Source organism: Magallana gigas, chromosome 9, assembly GCF_963853765.1.
Source record: "Magallana gigas chromosome 9, xbMagGiga1.1, whole genome shotgun sequence".
NCBI classification, from domain to species: domain Eukaryota; kingdom Metazoa; phylum Mollusca; class Bivalvia; order Ostreida; family Ostreidae; genus Magallana; species Magallana gigas.
Window position 1 is genome coordinate 6,291,736 of NC_088861.1, and position 17,077 is coordinate 6,308,812.

The 17,077-nt window shown below is 31.8% G+C and overlaps 1 protein-coding gene and 1 long non-coding RNA gene across 2 annotated transcripts; one reads left to right on the top strand and one right to left on the bottom strand.

Annotated features, from left to right (window-relative positions):
• On the top strand, positions 1-5,953 carry LOC105343027 (uncharacterized). Its single transcript, XR_902646.4, has 4 exons — positions 1-105; positions 1,002-1,160; positions 5,351-5,435; positions 5,546-5,953. It is a non-coding gene; the product is annotated as an uncharacterized lncRNA (long non-coding RNA).
• A 3,149-nt stretch (positions 5,954-9,102) lies between these two features.
• LOC105343028 (uncharacterized) lies at positions 9,103-10,515 on the bottom strand. The gene is made up of 4 exons (XM_020073244.3): positions 10,419-10,515; positions 9,981-10,004; positions 9,738-9,828; positions 9,103-9,426 (listed from the first exon to the last, which is right to left on the bottom strand). The coding sequence occupies exons 1-4, from the start codon at positions 10,477-10,479 to the stop codon at positions 9,165-9,167; spliced, it is 438 nt and encodes a 145-aa protein (XP_019928803.3). The 5' UTR covers positions 10,480-10,515; the 3' UTR covers positions 9,103-9,164.
• Between the last annotated feature and the right edge of the window lie 6,562 nt (positions 10,516-17,077).

Below are 17,077 nucleotides of genomic sequence, written 5' to 3' on the forward strand. Positions count from 1 at the left end.
AAAATGTAAATTCACCTAAGAGTCCACTTTTCGTGCTTCTCGAATTAAAAACACTTGATAACGAAGCCATTATGAGAATTTGATGGGTTTTCTGTTTTATATAAGGTAAGGGAAATTTGCAGAAGAAATTTAATTTGTTATGCATTGATTGTGAATAAAATGTTTTTACAAAAACGTATTTTACTGGCATCGTTAAAATATTTTTTTTTTATGTATTAAATATATTGACTATTTTGCAATGTTTTTCTATACATAGCTTAATGTATTTCCTTTACAATTCATCTTTGATGAAAAAACAACAAAAACTTGTTCGGCCATTGTGAACATTATTCATGTACGGCAATGTTTTATATGCATCTTCAAAACAACCTAGCCTACATAAAACGGGTTTCCGATCATGTGTATGATGATGTTCTAGCTTGAATTAGGAACGATTACGAAATACCTATGCATCTATTTTATTTAGTACTTAGAGTAAGTACCGAACAAAAGTATGTCTACCGACACGAATACAGACATTGTAATTATTTTGCACACTGTATCACCCCTCCGCCTGCTTCATCTGCAGGGGGATCGGTACATGTATTATTATCAGAATCATTGTTCACTTTGTCAAAGTTACATAGAAAAGGGCATTTTACCTAAAACAGAATTCTGAAATGATTCCAATGTTAACTTCGTAAATTAATGTCATCAAGTTTGATATATCCTAATTACAAATGTATGTATTTTTCATCCTTCAAGATTGAATAACATTGTCTTGCATTACCTGTCTGTCACTTGCCTGAAAGTTTTTTTAAATGATTTGATAATGTTAATGCATGTATTATGGAAGAAGTGACAGTCTTAGAGGTCGAACACAAAATGCATACAACAGTGTGTTCCTTTTACAAAATAGCCCTGTTTGATTAAGTATACTTAAAGCAGGTCATGGTATTATGGTTTTACGCAGTTTTTAAATTAATTGTTTTGTTTTTGTGTTTTGTGTTTTTATTTTGTAGATTGGAAATTCCTTGTTCATAGTGAATAATTTGACTTTAGTAGAATATAAACTCACAGAATATTAGAAACAAATTATTCAGTGACAAGCGCATTTTGGAATACCATGAACACCAAACATTTCGTGATTGTTTTTGTTTTCTTAGCGATATTTATTGAAGGTAAGGATTTTGAATATTGTAGAATCATTAAACTTCGTGGTGGCTCAATTTTTGTGGTATTAATAGGAAACCCCCTCCCTTCCCACAAATATACATCACTTACATTCTCAACGAACGAAAATTATAAAGAGTTTGTTTTCGTACTATAGTCTGTCCCAAGATATTTATGCTGCATATTTGAACGATTTTTAAAAAAAATAACATACATGTGACTGAAGTGCAATTAAAATCGATGAAAGGGAAAATTCCCAAAATAACTTCATTCACACATTATCATTTTTCCCTCGCAAAAATTCACAGGAACGAAAACAGATTTCCTACGGAGATTTACGAGGGTCAATCAAAAAATACGAAGACTTTTGTCATAGCTATGTTACTTAACGTCATATCATTACTAAATTTGGTAGACATAATTTAGCAATAGTTTCAAACAATTTGCAAGAAAAAAAGTTAATAAATTCCTTTATTTCTAAGAGTTATTTAGAATCTAATCCTGCAAAAATGAGGTCACGGCGCACGGTCAAAATTTGTGTTATGTCAACAATAAACCATATAATGTCGAAAGTAATACATGTATCTCTAAAAATTCGGCTTAAAACCAAATAATATTGAAACCTTAAATTAAGTTTTGTCGTGGTATTCTATGTTCCAAATAATGACGGGATATTTTGTTTTGTCGAGCAGATATTAGTAACTAAAGACAGATAGTCCTCTTTAGAATTTACTAAAAACATCGACGTCGCCGGACGTCACAGCGCAACGAGAGGTACAAACAAATGGATTTGACCCAGGAAAAAGCCGACACAAGCTGTAAAAATGCTCAGTGGTGCAAAATATAAGTCAACAATTATTTGCAAGTTTGTGTTTAACTGTATTAAATTTTGTGGGGGTGGTGGTTTTTGTATTTTGAATATAAAACAGTCCGAAAGAGAGTAGAATATCTGTAAATATTTAGTCAAAAAATAAGTAACGTCAACCGCCGTTAATTGTTATCCTTACTGTAAACTAAGAGATACAGGGTAGAATAGAAATTGAAAACTATGAAGAACTAACTTATGATTCTCGAACAAATGTGTGCAAATAAGATGTTAAGTGGTTCAGTGTAATTTTAAATTGTAAGGAGAAAGGTACAAGAGACTAAGCGTGATATAAAGATGGGGTTTATCTATAAACTGTGCGTCTTTAATCTTGACGTCATTTTTTGAACGTTACCATGCGCCGTGGCGACAAAACATGTTGTTTTTAAAAAGGGGTAACAAAAATACCGTTTCATCAAATGGACTAAAACTTCGCATATCAATAACATAAGTGTTGGTGCACAGATTAATCTGTTAAGTTTGGCTATCATGAAAAATATATGATAGACAGCCACACTGTCTTCGTATTTTTTGATTGACCCTCGTATAATGGGGAATGTTGACATCTTTTCTCCATTCGGAAGTACTCGGGACCCCTCGCGCAATTTTTCAACGTTATCATTCGGGCGTCTTCATCTCCTTGGCAATGGAAAAACCTCGTAGACTTTTTATTTTTAGCCGTGTACTGATACCCGACAAGCTAGAGGGGGCGTTTCAAAGGGAAAATCTTGGGATTTTTTCATACTATTGAATGAACATCGTCTGAACCAAGAGGTATTTATAAATATTGAATAATTTAAGAAAATATGCGGCAAAAATATCTTGGGACAGACTATAAACTAAAATCCGATGTATCCACGAAATAAAATTCCTAGTAATAATATGCAAAATATCAACAATCTACGAAAATGGGTTCCCACGAATTTGAATGATTAGTCAGTTTTAGCAATGATTCTTTTCATCCTTATACTTTCAAATTAGATATCGATTAACGTTATAGAGGTGAAATTGTCAACAAGTTTCTCATTATATTCATTTGAATTTAGTTTAGAAAATTCCGATCATGTTCTCCTTAAAAATTAATTTGTTTTTCTTTTATCTTTCTAAACAGAAGATATGTCTAAAATTTAAAAAAAAAAAAAAAAAAACCCACCCAGTCTCTCTTTACATTTTTAAATGTCGCTTGTTTAGTTGAAACCTTGAGCGGATGAAATTTAAAAAATGCAATTTTTACCATCAACAATTACATACTATCATTATGATTGGAAATAAATAAACGGAAATATCTATTAGAGTTCAATCAACTATATTTAAGTATTGCAGGTGGAGTTTGAAGATATACGCGGGCATGTTAAGGCTTCCCGATTGATTTTACAGCGATGTGTAGAAAGTGAATTTGTCTGTACATGTACTTCATACGATATGACGTCATAATTAACTTTGACGTCACGATCTGCATTCATGTTGATAGTTCTCAGGGAATGTCTCTGTAGTATTCCGGATTGTTATTTTGGGAGGGGGGCTCAAAGTTTAGTTTAGTAGAGCTCTTCAGTGCGGGAAGTTTACCATATTCCCGCCAATTATGATCTGGAAAGTATTGTACAGTGTCACCTCCATATTTTTCAGGTAAATATGCATAATGTTCTTGTTTGCATAATAATAACCGTTGTCAAGAATAGGTATTATGTTTCATATTAATAGGTACAATAAGCTGTTGCTGTATTTTTGAACGCACCAAGGTATTTTATTAGATTTCTCGGCAAGCAAAGTTCAAACTGCATGGTTGTGACGTCACACGTCACAGTATTGTGTACTGAAGTCCTAGTCCGTTTATAGCCTTACATATACTGATATCTAGTCATTCATAGATAAATGTTTATAACTTTATTCATTAGCATTATATCTGAATGCTGTGTTTAACTTTCTGTCAGTATTAATTATTATAACATTGTTTGTTCGGTAAGTAAATAACATCGGGCTCGAGTGCCTGTCGGCTTAAGATGTAGGTCATGCGTTGTCAATGAAGCTATAAATGAGTTATCTTATTGTTTAATTTGTTTCATATTTTAATACAACTGTGTATAAAGATCTCAAGGTTTATTATAGGAGACCTAGGGCTCATGCACATGAATATTAGTGCATAAGCACTCTGAATAACTTAATTGTTATTATGTGGACTGTATATTGTCAGTTAACCATGTACCATTTTCCCGCCAATAACGATCTGGAAAGTATTGTACAGTGTCTCCTTCATATTTTTCAGACCCGGCAACATATCTTAACGTTTTTAGTGTATTATATCAAATCAGTGTAAACCCGCATGTTTCCTTTACATAGATGCTGCCATTAATACTAGACGAACAGATTTCATTCATATTAAAAACCAGTATCAAATAATCGGCAGTTTTAAAGCTTCGTGTTAAGAAAAAGACTATTTATAAACTAGTGGTATGGACACTCTCCCTGCTACGTGTAAACAACTGAAAGAAGAAATTTTAATGCATGTAAAAACCAGCTTGGGGCAGGTGGAAGATCAACACAATTTTAGAATATTTTACGTAAAATTTGTTGAGAATGTAAGTGCCAATGTGAATCGTGCTTGGAAAACCTACGGACTTACCCCATTTTTTCGTAAATCGCTTTTGTGGAATAAAAATGTGCATTATTTTGATGATTTTGTGGAATGTTTCAATAATCTTTTCCATAAATGAAATATCTATTTCAAGCCCAAGTAATTAAGAACTTCAAAGTATATGACATAACAAAGAGGTTTTCTTAAAAACATTTATGATTTAATGTCAAAAATCACAAGCGCCGATGCGATTTAAATAGATCATTTGCAATATTAGGATTCGCCCGTCAGCTAGGTGATTACAAAGTACATATGACGTCACAAAAATGCATCAACTATAATAATGTTTAACATCGTTGTCAATAAATGTAACGAAGATTTTAAGAAATACACCCGGTCAAAGTATTTTTGCAGTGATTCAAATAATATCGTTTTTATCCTGTATTTTAGCACCGGGACGCCTTAACATTGCTGCGTACACGTATGATTTATCATACTTTTTATCACTTATGTAGACAAAAATGTATTGCATACAAATAAATGTAGACAAAAATGTATTGCATAGAAATAAATTTTAAAAAATACAGTTTCATGGATCTTTTTGCCTCAAGGGCTTCATGTTATTTGCAAACCGGGTTTAAAATATATATGGTGGTTCTTATTTATTTTATTTATTAGGTTAAAGTAACTCGATAAGAACATGACTGGGGTTGTTTTTATACAATGTACTTGATTTTATCAGTCTGCTTTCGCATATGTAGGCAGATATTTTTGCCCCACGATATATGATCCAGTGTGCGGTACAGACGGCAAAACCTATTCCAACCGTTGTTTCCTAGGAAGTGGGTAAGAGAAGATAAACACATTTTCCCTCTCTTTTTGATTTATTTAAAAAAGAGGAGTATGCTTGTTTAAAATACTTCACACAATCAAATTTTGTCAATCATATAATACAGAAATGTCGGTAAAGCTTGTGATGGGGAATGCCCTTGCAAACCAAAGAGATACAGAAAACTATAGGAAGGATAACAGGAAAGTAAAGTAAACCAGGCAAGCCTAGCAAGACCAGCAAACCAGAAGATCACTATATAACATTGTTATCACCACATGTCATTGTTATAACTGATGTATCAATGTAATAAAATAAACATGCAAGATTAATATAAGTTTGAGTATCTGTTGTCGAAAGCAAGAAAAAGAAAGAAAAAATATTTAAATTTGTAAGCGAAAATGATTTATCTCAAATCGCACAAAATGAACTTACATTCTTTTATTAGAATACAACATTAGCTTCATTATGTAAGACATTTGTACGGACTTTTCTTATGTAAAATTCTTTTTTTCTAAAAGTGTGTGACAATAAAAACGACAGATTATTCAACGAATTTCAATTGTTTTTGTTTTTGAAACATCAATCATGTATGCTAACTGCATTCAGAAATTTAAAAAATCATGAGAAAAAAACGATTGGCTCTTTTTTGTTTCAAAGATGAGCATTTGATTATTTTTCAAACCAATTTACATTCTTGAGGTCATATTTACATTACCAAGGAGAAATGGCTAATTTTAAGGGACGTGGTCATTCATGAATTTGGTCAAATTTAATTTTTCTTTTTTCTTTTGTTTACAATGCTTTAGTAATGCATTTCTAAATAATAATCAGCCAAACTTTTAATGTCAGTCTTAGAAGCAAGACATTAGCTCACAATTCTTCGTTTTGTAAACAAGGCGTGTGCCATGTTTAAGTTTACATTAGTTCAATATGAAAGTAAAAATTCTTTTTAAAGCTGATTGTTCTATTTTCTAATAAGTTCTTAACACAAATGAATATTTCCTTGAGCTTGTCACATTCAATTTAGGTCTAAACCTGGAGTTTCTTGTCAACATTCTAAATGTAAACAATAGCAAGACTTGAGCTTTGTTTACATAACAAAGTATTGAAAGCTCTGTATCTCGATTATAACTCGACGACTAATTCTCAAATTGTGGTTGACTATGAGAAATGCTTTATTGAAGTATTGTAAAAATAAAAAACGGGAAAAATCTGAACAAAATCGTGACCATGTCTCTTCAATAAGATACATGTAAATTCGGGTTTGCTAGTCATTTTGATACACTGTAAATTTGATATTGATTGATTTTTTTTTTGGGGGGGGGAGAGGTGTTGAACACAGAAGGACCAGCAAAAGTTGAATTTCTCACTGATGTATATTTACAATATTACATGTACTATTAGGCTAAATTTTGAACAAAAACTATTTAACGATTCAGATAAGAATGTAAGCGATTCATTTTATATTTGAAATCTAAGCGTGACAGATGCAAACTCTGAACGTTTTACCAAGTCGGAAAATTTGCGACTGTTTCCAATCATAATGATATGTTATGATAAATGAGAGTTGTTTAACGTTATTTAAGAATTTATTTGTTTTATTTAGAATTTAAAAAATATCATTCTTTAGTTTGCATTCATTAAATTATTAATTAATCTTAAAGTTCACTATTTAGGCTTCATGGGTGACAGTCTATCATGCAGTAACCTTAAAAGTGACTAACTGCTTTCTTCAGTAAATCGCTTGTTTTTATTTCCGTCACGTTTTGCTGATTTTTAACAAAAATATATAGACATATTAAGAAGGTACACTTATAATTGATAAAATGAAAAACGTCATGCTTCTTCAATAATACGCCATGTTTTTGTCTGGAGAAATTCACGTAAACAAAGACTAATTTTTCACGGATATCTTAATATAGAACACTCACAGCTTAATATTCATTTAAGAGTGTGTTTAAACATTTTACACACCTTATTTAAAATGCAATTCTCCGAATTCACTCATTTTAATTTTAATAAAAATTTCCGTAGACTATTAAATTCTAGCTGTGTCCTTCCACCTGACAAAAGAGAGGGACCGTTTCAAAGGCATCATTGTTTTTTTTTTCCTTTGTGTGAAATTATATCGTTTTAACACTGATGTACTCATAAAAATGGAATAATTTAAGAAAAGGTGTTGGTAAATATTTAGGTACACAATGTAAAAGGATACTATTGCTTAGCCACATTTAGTCACTTTGCAGTTGCTGTCAAATCAACTAAATATGTTTAAATGTTTAAAACTTTTTTTCAAATCTAAGGAATGTTTGGGACTCTATCCACTTTCCTAAAAATGTATTTCATTTCAACTTTTTGTCACAACTAGTTAGAGTGAACAGGTAAGCTAAACTGAATCCATTGATGTGAAATTGTACTACGACATCATTTTTGTATGTGCGGGTGACTGTTCGTGGGTAGTTAAAATTTCCCTGGCTGTTGGGGACATAATTTTGTTGGTAATGTAATTGGGATAATTTTGAATTAATAAGTATTAAACAAAATGCCTGTATATACGTTCGTGAGTATGGAAATTTGTAGGCGATGGCGAGGGATAATAACAAAAGCCAAAAACATAAGTCCCCTACGAACAATAATGGTTTCACAGTATGTAGCTTATGTAATAAAGTTACGATACATTCATAAGTTTATATTTTCTACGTACACAAACTTTATTATGCTTCGTTCCAAGGCATCCATGTATCCCATTTTAATTAATGTGTCGTTGTTAAACGATCAATAGTATGAGTAATTAAAAAAGATCTACTTTTAAACGCCCATCTACCTTGTCGTATTGAAAAAATAAGCTTAAAAAATAGTATGGGGGTTTCTTTTGCAAATGTGCGTAAACTACTAAACTAGGTATCCCAAGAACTTCCGAATGGCAAAAAGGTCAATCTTTTGCTTGTGTCGTTCTTTTCAATTTATCCGGATCTAACAATATAATATCTGCATTACAAAAGCTTATAATTATGTTTCTCCTTTTGTCTGTCTTTGAAAAGTATGTGTATTTTAAATAATTGATCAGTCACCTCGGAGCAATTTTACGAGCATTCCTCTTCCTCGTTTTTGACTTGGTTTCTGTGAGAGAGAAAAAATTAAACTGGCATTGTAATTATAAATTGAGAATTTTCTGATAATATTTTGTGTTTTATTTAATTTTTGCTTTTCAATAGCATTAAAGTTCATCCTTATATTTGAAAACCTCTATATGCCTCAAATATCCTTTTTTAAAGACAGATTACATGTATAATTTTAGAAATGCGCAATGCTTGAGAGAGGAAAGGGCACGTGAAATTTTAATTAGAGCTTAATCAATTTTTCTAATTCCAACTCCGACCACAACTCTGTTGCTTTGGATATGTCTCTATTCCAAGTTGGTAGTGAAGCGATAGAGATTCTTAAAAAATTCAGTATTTTATCAGGCACTAATTACAATGTGATTAATCAAACTAATAACAATTCTACTCACAATACCTTATTCAATTATTAAAGCGAAATATTTCTTTTCCTTACATAGATGTTATAGATAACAAAAGTTGCTTATATTAATAACACCCCTTACCAGGTACTCGTAATACACAATAAGTTATGTTTTAATACACAAAACTACAAATAGTTTTCAATCGTTTTTTAATCGGATTCAATTGTTTAAAATAAACATTGGGTTGGTAATAACTTTTAAACTCATAATATCGTTTAATTTAGTAGTCAACATGTCCGTATCCTTTTGGTCTGTATCCCCCTGGTTTATATGGTTTACACCTGCCGTGCTTACATCTTGGCCGATCTGGATAATCTGGTTTATCGGGTTTTTCGGGATATTCTGGCCTGTCAGGTTTTTCGGGTCTTTCTGGCTTTTCCGGTTTCTCTGGCTTTTCAGGTTTTTCTGGCTTTTCAGGTTTGTCTGGTTTTTCGGGTTTATATTTGCAAGGACATGGACCTTCGCAAGCTTCTGGTACTCTCCTGTTGCAATTTCAATTAATTTAACCAATCAAATGTTATAACAGTTGTATATGTGATACATTTACCGATAATTAAATGTCTGTATCAATTCGGAAAATAGATCATTAAAGTTTTTATACAAAAATCTATTAGATTTTATATTCTCCATCCTTCTCTTTTATAATTTCAATTATATTTATCATGTGTATAATATAGCAGATTTTATTATTGAAATTTGGTTTTAAAATGAAAATATTAAAGTACATTTGCCGAAAATGCACTTAATGAATTGAAATATGTTTGTTTTCAAAATAAATAAAAGTTATACTTACGCGCACTTTCTGAAACATTCGTTTGAGTAAGTCACTCCATTTTTCCCACACACCGGGTCATAAAACCTTGGACAGAAGCTAGTGCAGCTGACTAAAATATGTACATTAACATTATTGACTTCAAGTAAATTATGTTTGGAGAAAGATAACAAGGTATATGATATTTATTCCTCATTGAAGCCAAAACTAAATGCAAATAGAGTACAATTGTAATTCGTAAATGAGATCTAACAAAAGTATTACCCTTCTTGTGATTCTTGTATCCACCTGAAATATACGATCGTACTATTCAATTTCAGAAAGATTGTAACTAAGAGCAGAAGAGTAACATTAAATTATTGAATATTTCTTGTAATACAAACACATAGAAAATGAGGTAAAAAAATAATTTTTCAAAAAATCAGTGCTTTTTGCTGTGAAAAATTATTTGAAAATGACTATATATTAAACATTTACATAAAACAACATGGAAACAATCGGTAGGTTATATTCATATGAAACATAGAGAACATGTCCATTGTCCTTTATTTTTAATTTATATCACTTAATGCGTTGTCATTTAATGTTAGCCTTTCTTAAGATTCACTCATATTTGAAATTAACAATTGCCCACCTCATGTACATTATACAATGAAGCTAAATGTACATTGATCAATTATAGTAAATCTCGTGTAGTCTTACCTTCAACTAATGTTGAAACAGATATGCACAAGAAAATCAAAGCAAAGGACTTGAACGCCATGTTTTCTTTGGACTTGTATTAAAACGCAAATTACTGCGTTATATATACCCTTAAACTCTACACAGAATGTGCATTTTTACTGCGCTCTTTTATTAAATTATAATAAAAATTCCCTTTTACTTGATTACGAAAAGGTTGCGCTTCATCAAAATACGCTATTGACAGACAACAAACATGCTTTGTCATCAATGTTTCGGGAAAAAACAAAATTATGATCTTTAAAATGGCATTCGCTGTCTATCGTTTACTCAGTATTGACAATTTCAATTTACATTGATGTAACTTTTTTTGTTTGAGCAATTGCATGTCATTAAATACTTTAACCTTTTTTAATAATTCAAGTGAACAAACTCTAGTCAGCTGTCGGATTTCTGAAAAGTAGATGACCTTAGTTTTCTCTTTTAGTGTGAACGATATGTTGAACTCTTCGTAAAATTCTTACTATCTATTAAAGTAAAACCTTAAGTTGGTTTTCAAAAGAAGGTGAATTTGGGACAGAAGTATCGGTTTTCTTTTTAGTGAGCTTAACAATATGAATTTAAAAACGTGAATCACTCCAATGTAGAACGTTTCAGGTATGCTTTTCTTAAAACATCGATATGTTTAATGAAATTTCAATTGTACTTGTTCGGATAAGACATATTGAATTAAATATACTTTTATAACTGTCATTTATATTTTTAACATAAATTTTAAACTACTAAATTTTTATTGCTTCTGTAGAAAAATTTGACAATTATCTATTTTGAAAAAAAAATATTCTACTACATGTATATATCTCATGAAAATAACCACAACATTGCATTATTTTAAATTGAAAATTACATATCCATTTATCTAGGTATTCGTGTGGAATTTTCTCAAAGGAACGGTAGATACATGTTGTAACAAGAGAAAAGCTGTCAATGTGACAGCAAACCGGGTTTTCTTTTATGTGAACTGTATCCATAATCCATGTCAACACGTATCCAGTGAAATGGAGTACCCTATATGCAACATTTTGAAAAAAAATGACCAAGTTCAAAAGCTAGTATTTTTTTCATAAATTATCAGAAATCAAAATCCTAGCAATATGCACACCTCTGATATATGTACAATTGATCTGCACAAGAACAACTTCCTATCTTCAAAACTGTAGGAGGAGTTATCCGTACAATGAGGGTACCCTATATGCAATATTTTCCCAAAAAATGACTAAGTTCAAAACCTGGTATTTTTTTCATAAATTATCAGAAATCAAAATCCTAGCAATATGCACACCTCTGATATATGTACAATTGATCTGCACAAGAACAACTTCCTATCTTCAAAACTGTAGGAGGAGTTATCCGTACAATGAGGGTACCCTATATGCAATATTTTCCCAAAAAATGACTAAGTTCAAAACCTGGTATTTTTTCGATAAATTATCAGAAATCAAAATCCTAGCAATATGCACACCTCTGATATATGTACAATTGATCTGCACAAGAACAACTTCCTATCTTGAAAACTGTAGGAGGAGTTATCCGTACAATGAGGGTACCCTATATGCAATATTTTCCCAAAAAATGACTAAGTTCAAAACCTGGTATTTTTTTCATAAATTATCAGAAATCAAAATCCTAGCAATATGCACACCTCTGATATATGTACAATTGATCTGCACAAGAACAACTTCCTATCTTCAAAACTGTAGGAGGAGTTATCCGTACAATGAGGGTACCCTATATGCAATATTTTCCCAAAAAATGACTAAGTTTAAAACCTGGTATTTTTTTCATAAATTATCAGAAATCAAAATCCTAGCAATATGCACACCTCTGATATATGTACAATTGATCTGCAAAAGAACAACTTCCTATCTTCAAAACTGTAGGAGGAGTTATCCGTACAATGAGGGTACCCTATATGCAATATTTTCCCCAAAAATGACTAAGTTCAAAACCTGGTATTTTTTTCATAAATTATCAGAAATCAAAATCCTAGCACTATGCACATCTCTGATATATGTACAATTGATCTGCAAAAGAACAACTTCCTATCTTGAAAACTGTAGGAGGAGTTATCCGTACAATGAGGGTACCCTATATGCAATATTTTCCCAAAAAATGACTAAGTTCAAAACCTGGTATTTTTTTCATAAATTATCAGAAATCAAAATCCTAGCAATATGCACACCTCTGATATATGTACAATTGATCTGCAAAAGAACAACTTCCTATCTTCAAAACTGTAGGAGGAGTTATCCGTACAATGAGGGTACCCTATATGCAAAATTTTGCCAAAAAATGACTAAGTTCAAAACCTGGTATTTTTTCGATAAATTATCAGAAATCACAATCCTTGCAATATGCACGCCTCTGATATATGTACAATTGATCTGCAAAAGAACAACTTCCTATCTTGAAAACTGTAGGAGGAGTTATCCGTACAATGAGGGTACCCTATATGCAAAATTTTGCCAAAAAATGACTAAGTTCAAAACCTGGTATTTTTTCGATAAATTATCAGAAATCACAATCCTTGCAATATGCACGCCTCTGATATATGTACAATTGATCTGCAAAAGAACAACTTCCTATCTTGAAAACTGTAGGAGGAGTTATCCGTACAATGAGGGTACCCTATATGCAATATTTTCCCAAAAAATGACTAAGTTCAAAACCTGGTATTTTTTTCATAAATTATCAGAAATCAAAATCCTAGCAATATGCACACCTCTGATATATGTACAATTGATCTGCAAAAGAACAACTTCCTATCTTCAAAACTGTAGGAGGAGTTATCCGTACAATGAGGGTACCCTATATGCAAAATTTTGCCAAAAAATGACTAAGTTCAAAACCTGGTATTTTTTCGATAAATTATCAGAAATCACAATCCTTGCAATATGCACGCCTCTGATATATGTACAATTGATCTGCAAAAGAACAACTTCCTATCTTGAAAACTGTAGGAGAAGTTATCCGTACAATGAGGGTACCCTTTTGGCAGCCGCCCGCCCGCCCGCCATTTTCACCATTTTAATAACCGGATTTTTCCGTTGGAAAACCCGGTTAAAAATCAGAGAATTACCAACAAAAAGTCTGTTTTGAAGTAAAATAGAATACAATTGATATTTGGCAACAACTTTATGAGTTTAAAACTGAATGCCAAAGTTTTTTTCGACGCATATTACAATGTTTTTTTCTTTTAACTCTTTATCCAATATTGATGACTTAGCAATTTGTTGTGTGCTAAAATAATACGTTGTGCTTATGCACAACCTTCTAAAAGTGATTATAAGGAAAATTAACCAATGCATATTATTTAATTAGCATTGTTTGTTTTTGTCCAATTCAGAAATGGTTGAATAAAACGGGTATGGACTACATCCTTGATTTCATATTTATTGCTCTGGTTTTTCTGTTATGAGGTTTTATATTTTGATTTGCATTCATAATGGGGTATTTGTTATAAGAAAAAGCTAAAACCAAAAAATGTACCTGAAAAACCAGTATATTTTATACCCTTCCTCGATTGTTATACAATTTCTAAAATTTGAAGAAAAGTAGAAACCAGTTTATTTTCACTTTCAATGAAATACTGTCATTCATTTGTCAAGGTTAACTATACGTAGTTCTACGGGAAATTCGGATTAACAAACAGCACGGTTTTAGACTTATAAAAAAATATTCGGAAAATATTTTGTACATATTGCCATACCAAAAAAACTTGTATAAAATAGTTTATTACCGATTAATCCCTTTACTTGCCTAAAACGTTTTCCTAAACACTGTAACCGATCTCCAAAGGTGAAGTAAACTTCACCTCAGGATCAAGAGTTGCCATTTTACCATACCGTTTAATTCACAGGACTGGTAAGTGTTAAACAGATATTAAGGTGCAAGTAAAGTAATGACATCTGAAGTAAAATGTTTCTGAAATGTGTTGGTAGATAAATTTTCAAAAGTTTATTCTTCAATTAACAGCAAGTCCAAACCTTGCGCAAATTCGTGTGCGCAATAAATTGACAGTTTTTGTATGTATGGAACTGTAGCCCCATGGTCCGTCAAACCGGATTTTCCGCTGAGCTGCAGTCCTGCATCAAGGCCTACCTGGCTTTTCTAATTGACAAATGTCACTGCATTAATCAGACAGCAGTTGAAACTGGATCTCGACAGCAGTCAGAGGCCAGATAACAATGTGATTAATGAGATATAGGTGAAATTTAAGGACTAAACATTACAAAGGTACAAATCTATTGCCTACATGTGTATATATTACATATTACATACACATTATAAGAATAAAGGGTTGAACAAAACGACCGTTCTATGAATAGGCTGACAGAGACTGTATGATCGTTTAAAATATTTTTTTTACTTAATATGACAAAAAGGGTACTTTTCTAATTTGTCTTTGCTAAGTATCATAGACTTATGTGTAATTTATAACAAAACTTAATTTGGATCTATATGCCAATAAAATTGCCATATCAAATAACTCAATACAATCAGTCAAATTGAATACTTGAGTTATTTAATTTATTTCAGCGAAACGAGTGTATTACTCAAAAACAAGAAAATATCACCGAATAAATCATCACATGCCAAAATGAACATGTTTTTAGCTTCGACATGCAAGCAGAAAACGGTAATTTGTCCGACTATGGATACGGAAAGGCATGATATTGACCGGTGCGCTTTGCAATATTAGATCAAGAGGCCCACAGGCATTGGTGGTCACATGAGTAACATAGCCCGTAGACGTCCACGGACCTATTAGAGAGTCCTATTTTAAGCTTCTTTTTGGAGATTAGCCCCTTAATCAAGACTCTATAAATTATACCAACTCTTTCATAATTTAACTTTTACGAACATCAATTTATAAAAAGAGGGGTATTAGTCGGAAAAAACTTATAATCTAGACCTTCAGGGTCTAAAACTGGAAGCTTTTAAAAAAATGAGATCTTCAAGCCTACAATTTTCAATGAGTAGTATGGCCACTTTTACCTGAAAATGCTGGAGATTTAATAGTCTTTGCGCAATTTTGTGGTTAAAGTACCTTAAGTTTACATCCTCTTCAGCTATCAAAGTTTAAAGAGGCAAAGGAACCTTATAGTTTTCTTGTACTTTTCAAGTATGAAAATATAAAATTGTTAAGGAGTGACCCACAACCAACGGCAATAGATTACCCGTGTGACCATAATGCATCTATGAACCTAAAACAATTACTGAATGGCCATGCTTGTCATCCCCGAAAAAAACGCATGAATCCCTGGCCCATTTGCAGTAAGTTGATGTTTTACAATGAGATCATTATGAACATAATAGCAATGCTTTCAAATAAACGACAACACTGTGAAAGTTAAAAAACTTATTTAAACTTCGACATAGTTGGACTATGTGGCCATATTGGTCTACGCAAAAGCCGAAACCCTGACAAAGGGTAAGGAATTTCACAATTTATTTAGAGCGCTTCATTGATATCTTTTAAAATATGCATTCAGTTTATCGTTGACCCCTTTGAAAGTGCAAAAGAATTAAAAAAGATTAAATATATTTTCACTATATTGCAATATAGCTCTGTCCTAGGACAGGGACCTTAAATTTTACAATTTTGATAGAGAACACCAGTGACATCATAATCTTGCATTTTTTTTTCAGAAAACTATATGGGCAGAGAATACAATTTAACTAATTGGCCACATTAACCCACATTGATTAACCGTATGTTTTTTAATCCTCTATAACTATCAAAGTATTATGAAGCAAAGGAACCTAATGTTTATCTTGTTATTCTCAAGAAGAAACAAAAAAAATATATAGAATTGGGAATGACCCACAACCAACTACAATAGTTTACCCGTGTGACTCTAGTGAATTTAGTGAACTAAAGATTTACTGAAAGGCCATATTTGTCATCCCCAATAGCAGTTAATTTTATTTATAAAAAAGTACATTATTAACGTAATAGTAATGCTTTAAATTATCGTCAACAACTGTGAAAGTAAAAAATATAACATCGACATATAAGAATATTGAATGTCTTAACCTCATAAAAAAACCTTACAAAGATTTAAAGCGGGTTCTAATAAATTGTCTACGAAGCCTCCTACTTTACCCCTTACCAAAATATCAACAGCATTAAAGGAGAAGCTTCAAAAGTACTATGCAACAGTATACTCAAGAAGCAGTGTTATTCAGATGTGAATTCTCAAGATTTCAAGGAACTTTTAGATATAAATTTGAAATCCCAAACTTTCTCCAAAATCAAAAGCATTTAGAATTATGACTTTTTTGTGATCGGCTGCGGCCGATCACTGTTGTGTCCATATGAGGCATCCGGCAAATGCTTCCACGTGCGCACACATTCCGCTTGCATAAGTAGTTCTTATAAAAAATTGAAGTTTGGTTTAGTATTTATATAACATTTTACTCAGTTTTATTTCAATTCATTCACCTTAAGAGATGCAAGCATACATAAAATACAGTTAGATCTGTTAATTGAAGAATGCACATTTTGTCTCACGCGTAAGAATTTCGATCGAAAGATTCATTCAGTAATGCAGTTGACCTCGATGAACTGACCTCAATCATAAGAAAATGTTCCATGAATTGACCTCGAACTATTG

Coding starts and splice junctions, on each gene's coding strand:
- LOC105343028 (XM_020073244.3), bottom strand. CDS start 10,479: ATGGCGTTCAAGTCCTTTGCTTTGATTTTCTTGTGCATATCTGTTTCA. Junction 10,005..10,418: donor TGTTTCAACATTAGTTGAAG/GTAAGACTACAC, acceptor CGTATATTTCAG/GTGGATACAAGAATCACAAG. Junction 9,427..9,737: donor GAATGTTTCAGAAAGTGCGC/GTAAGTATAACT, acceptor AAATTGCAACAG/GAGAGTACCAGAAGCTTGCG.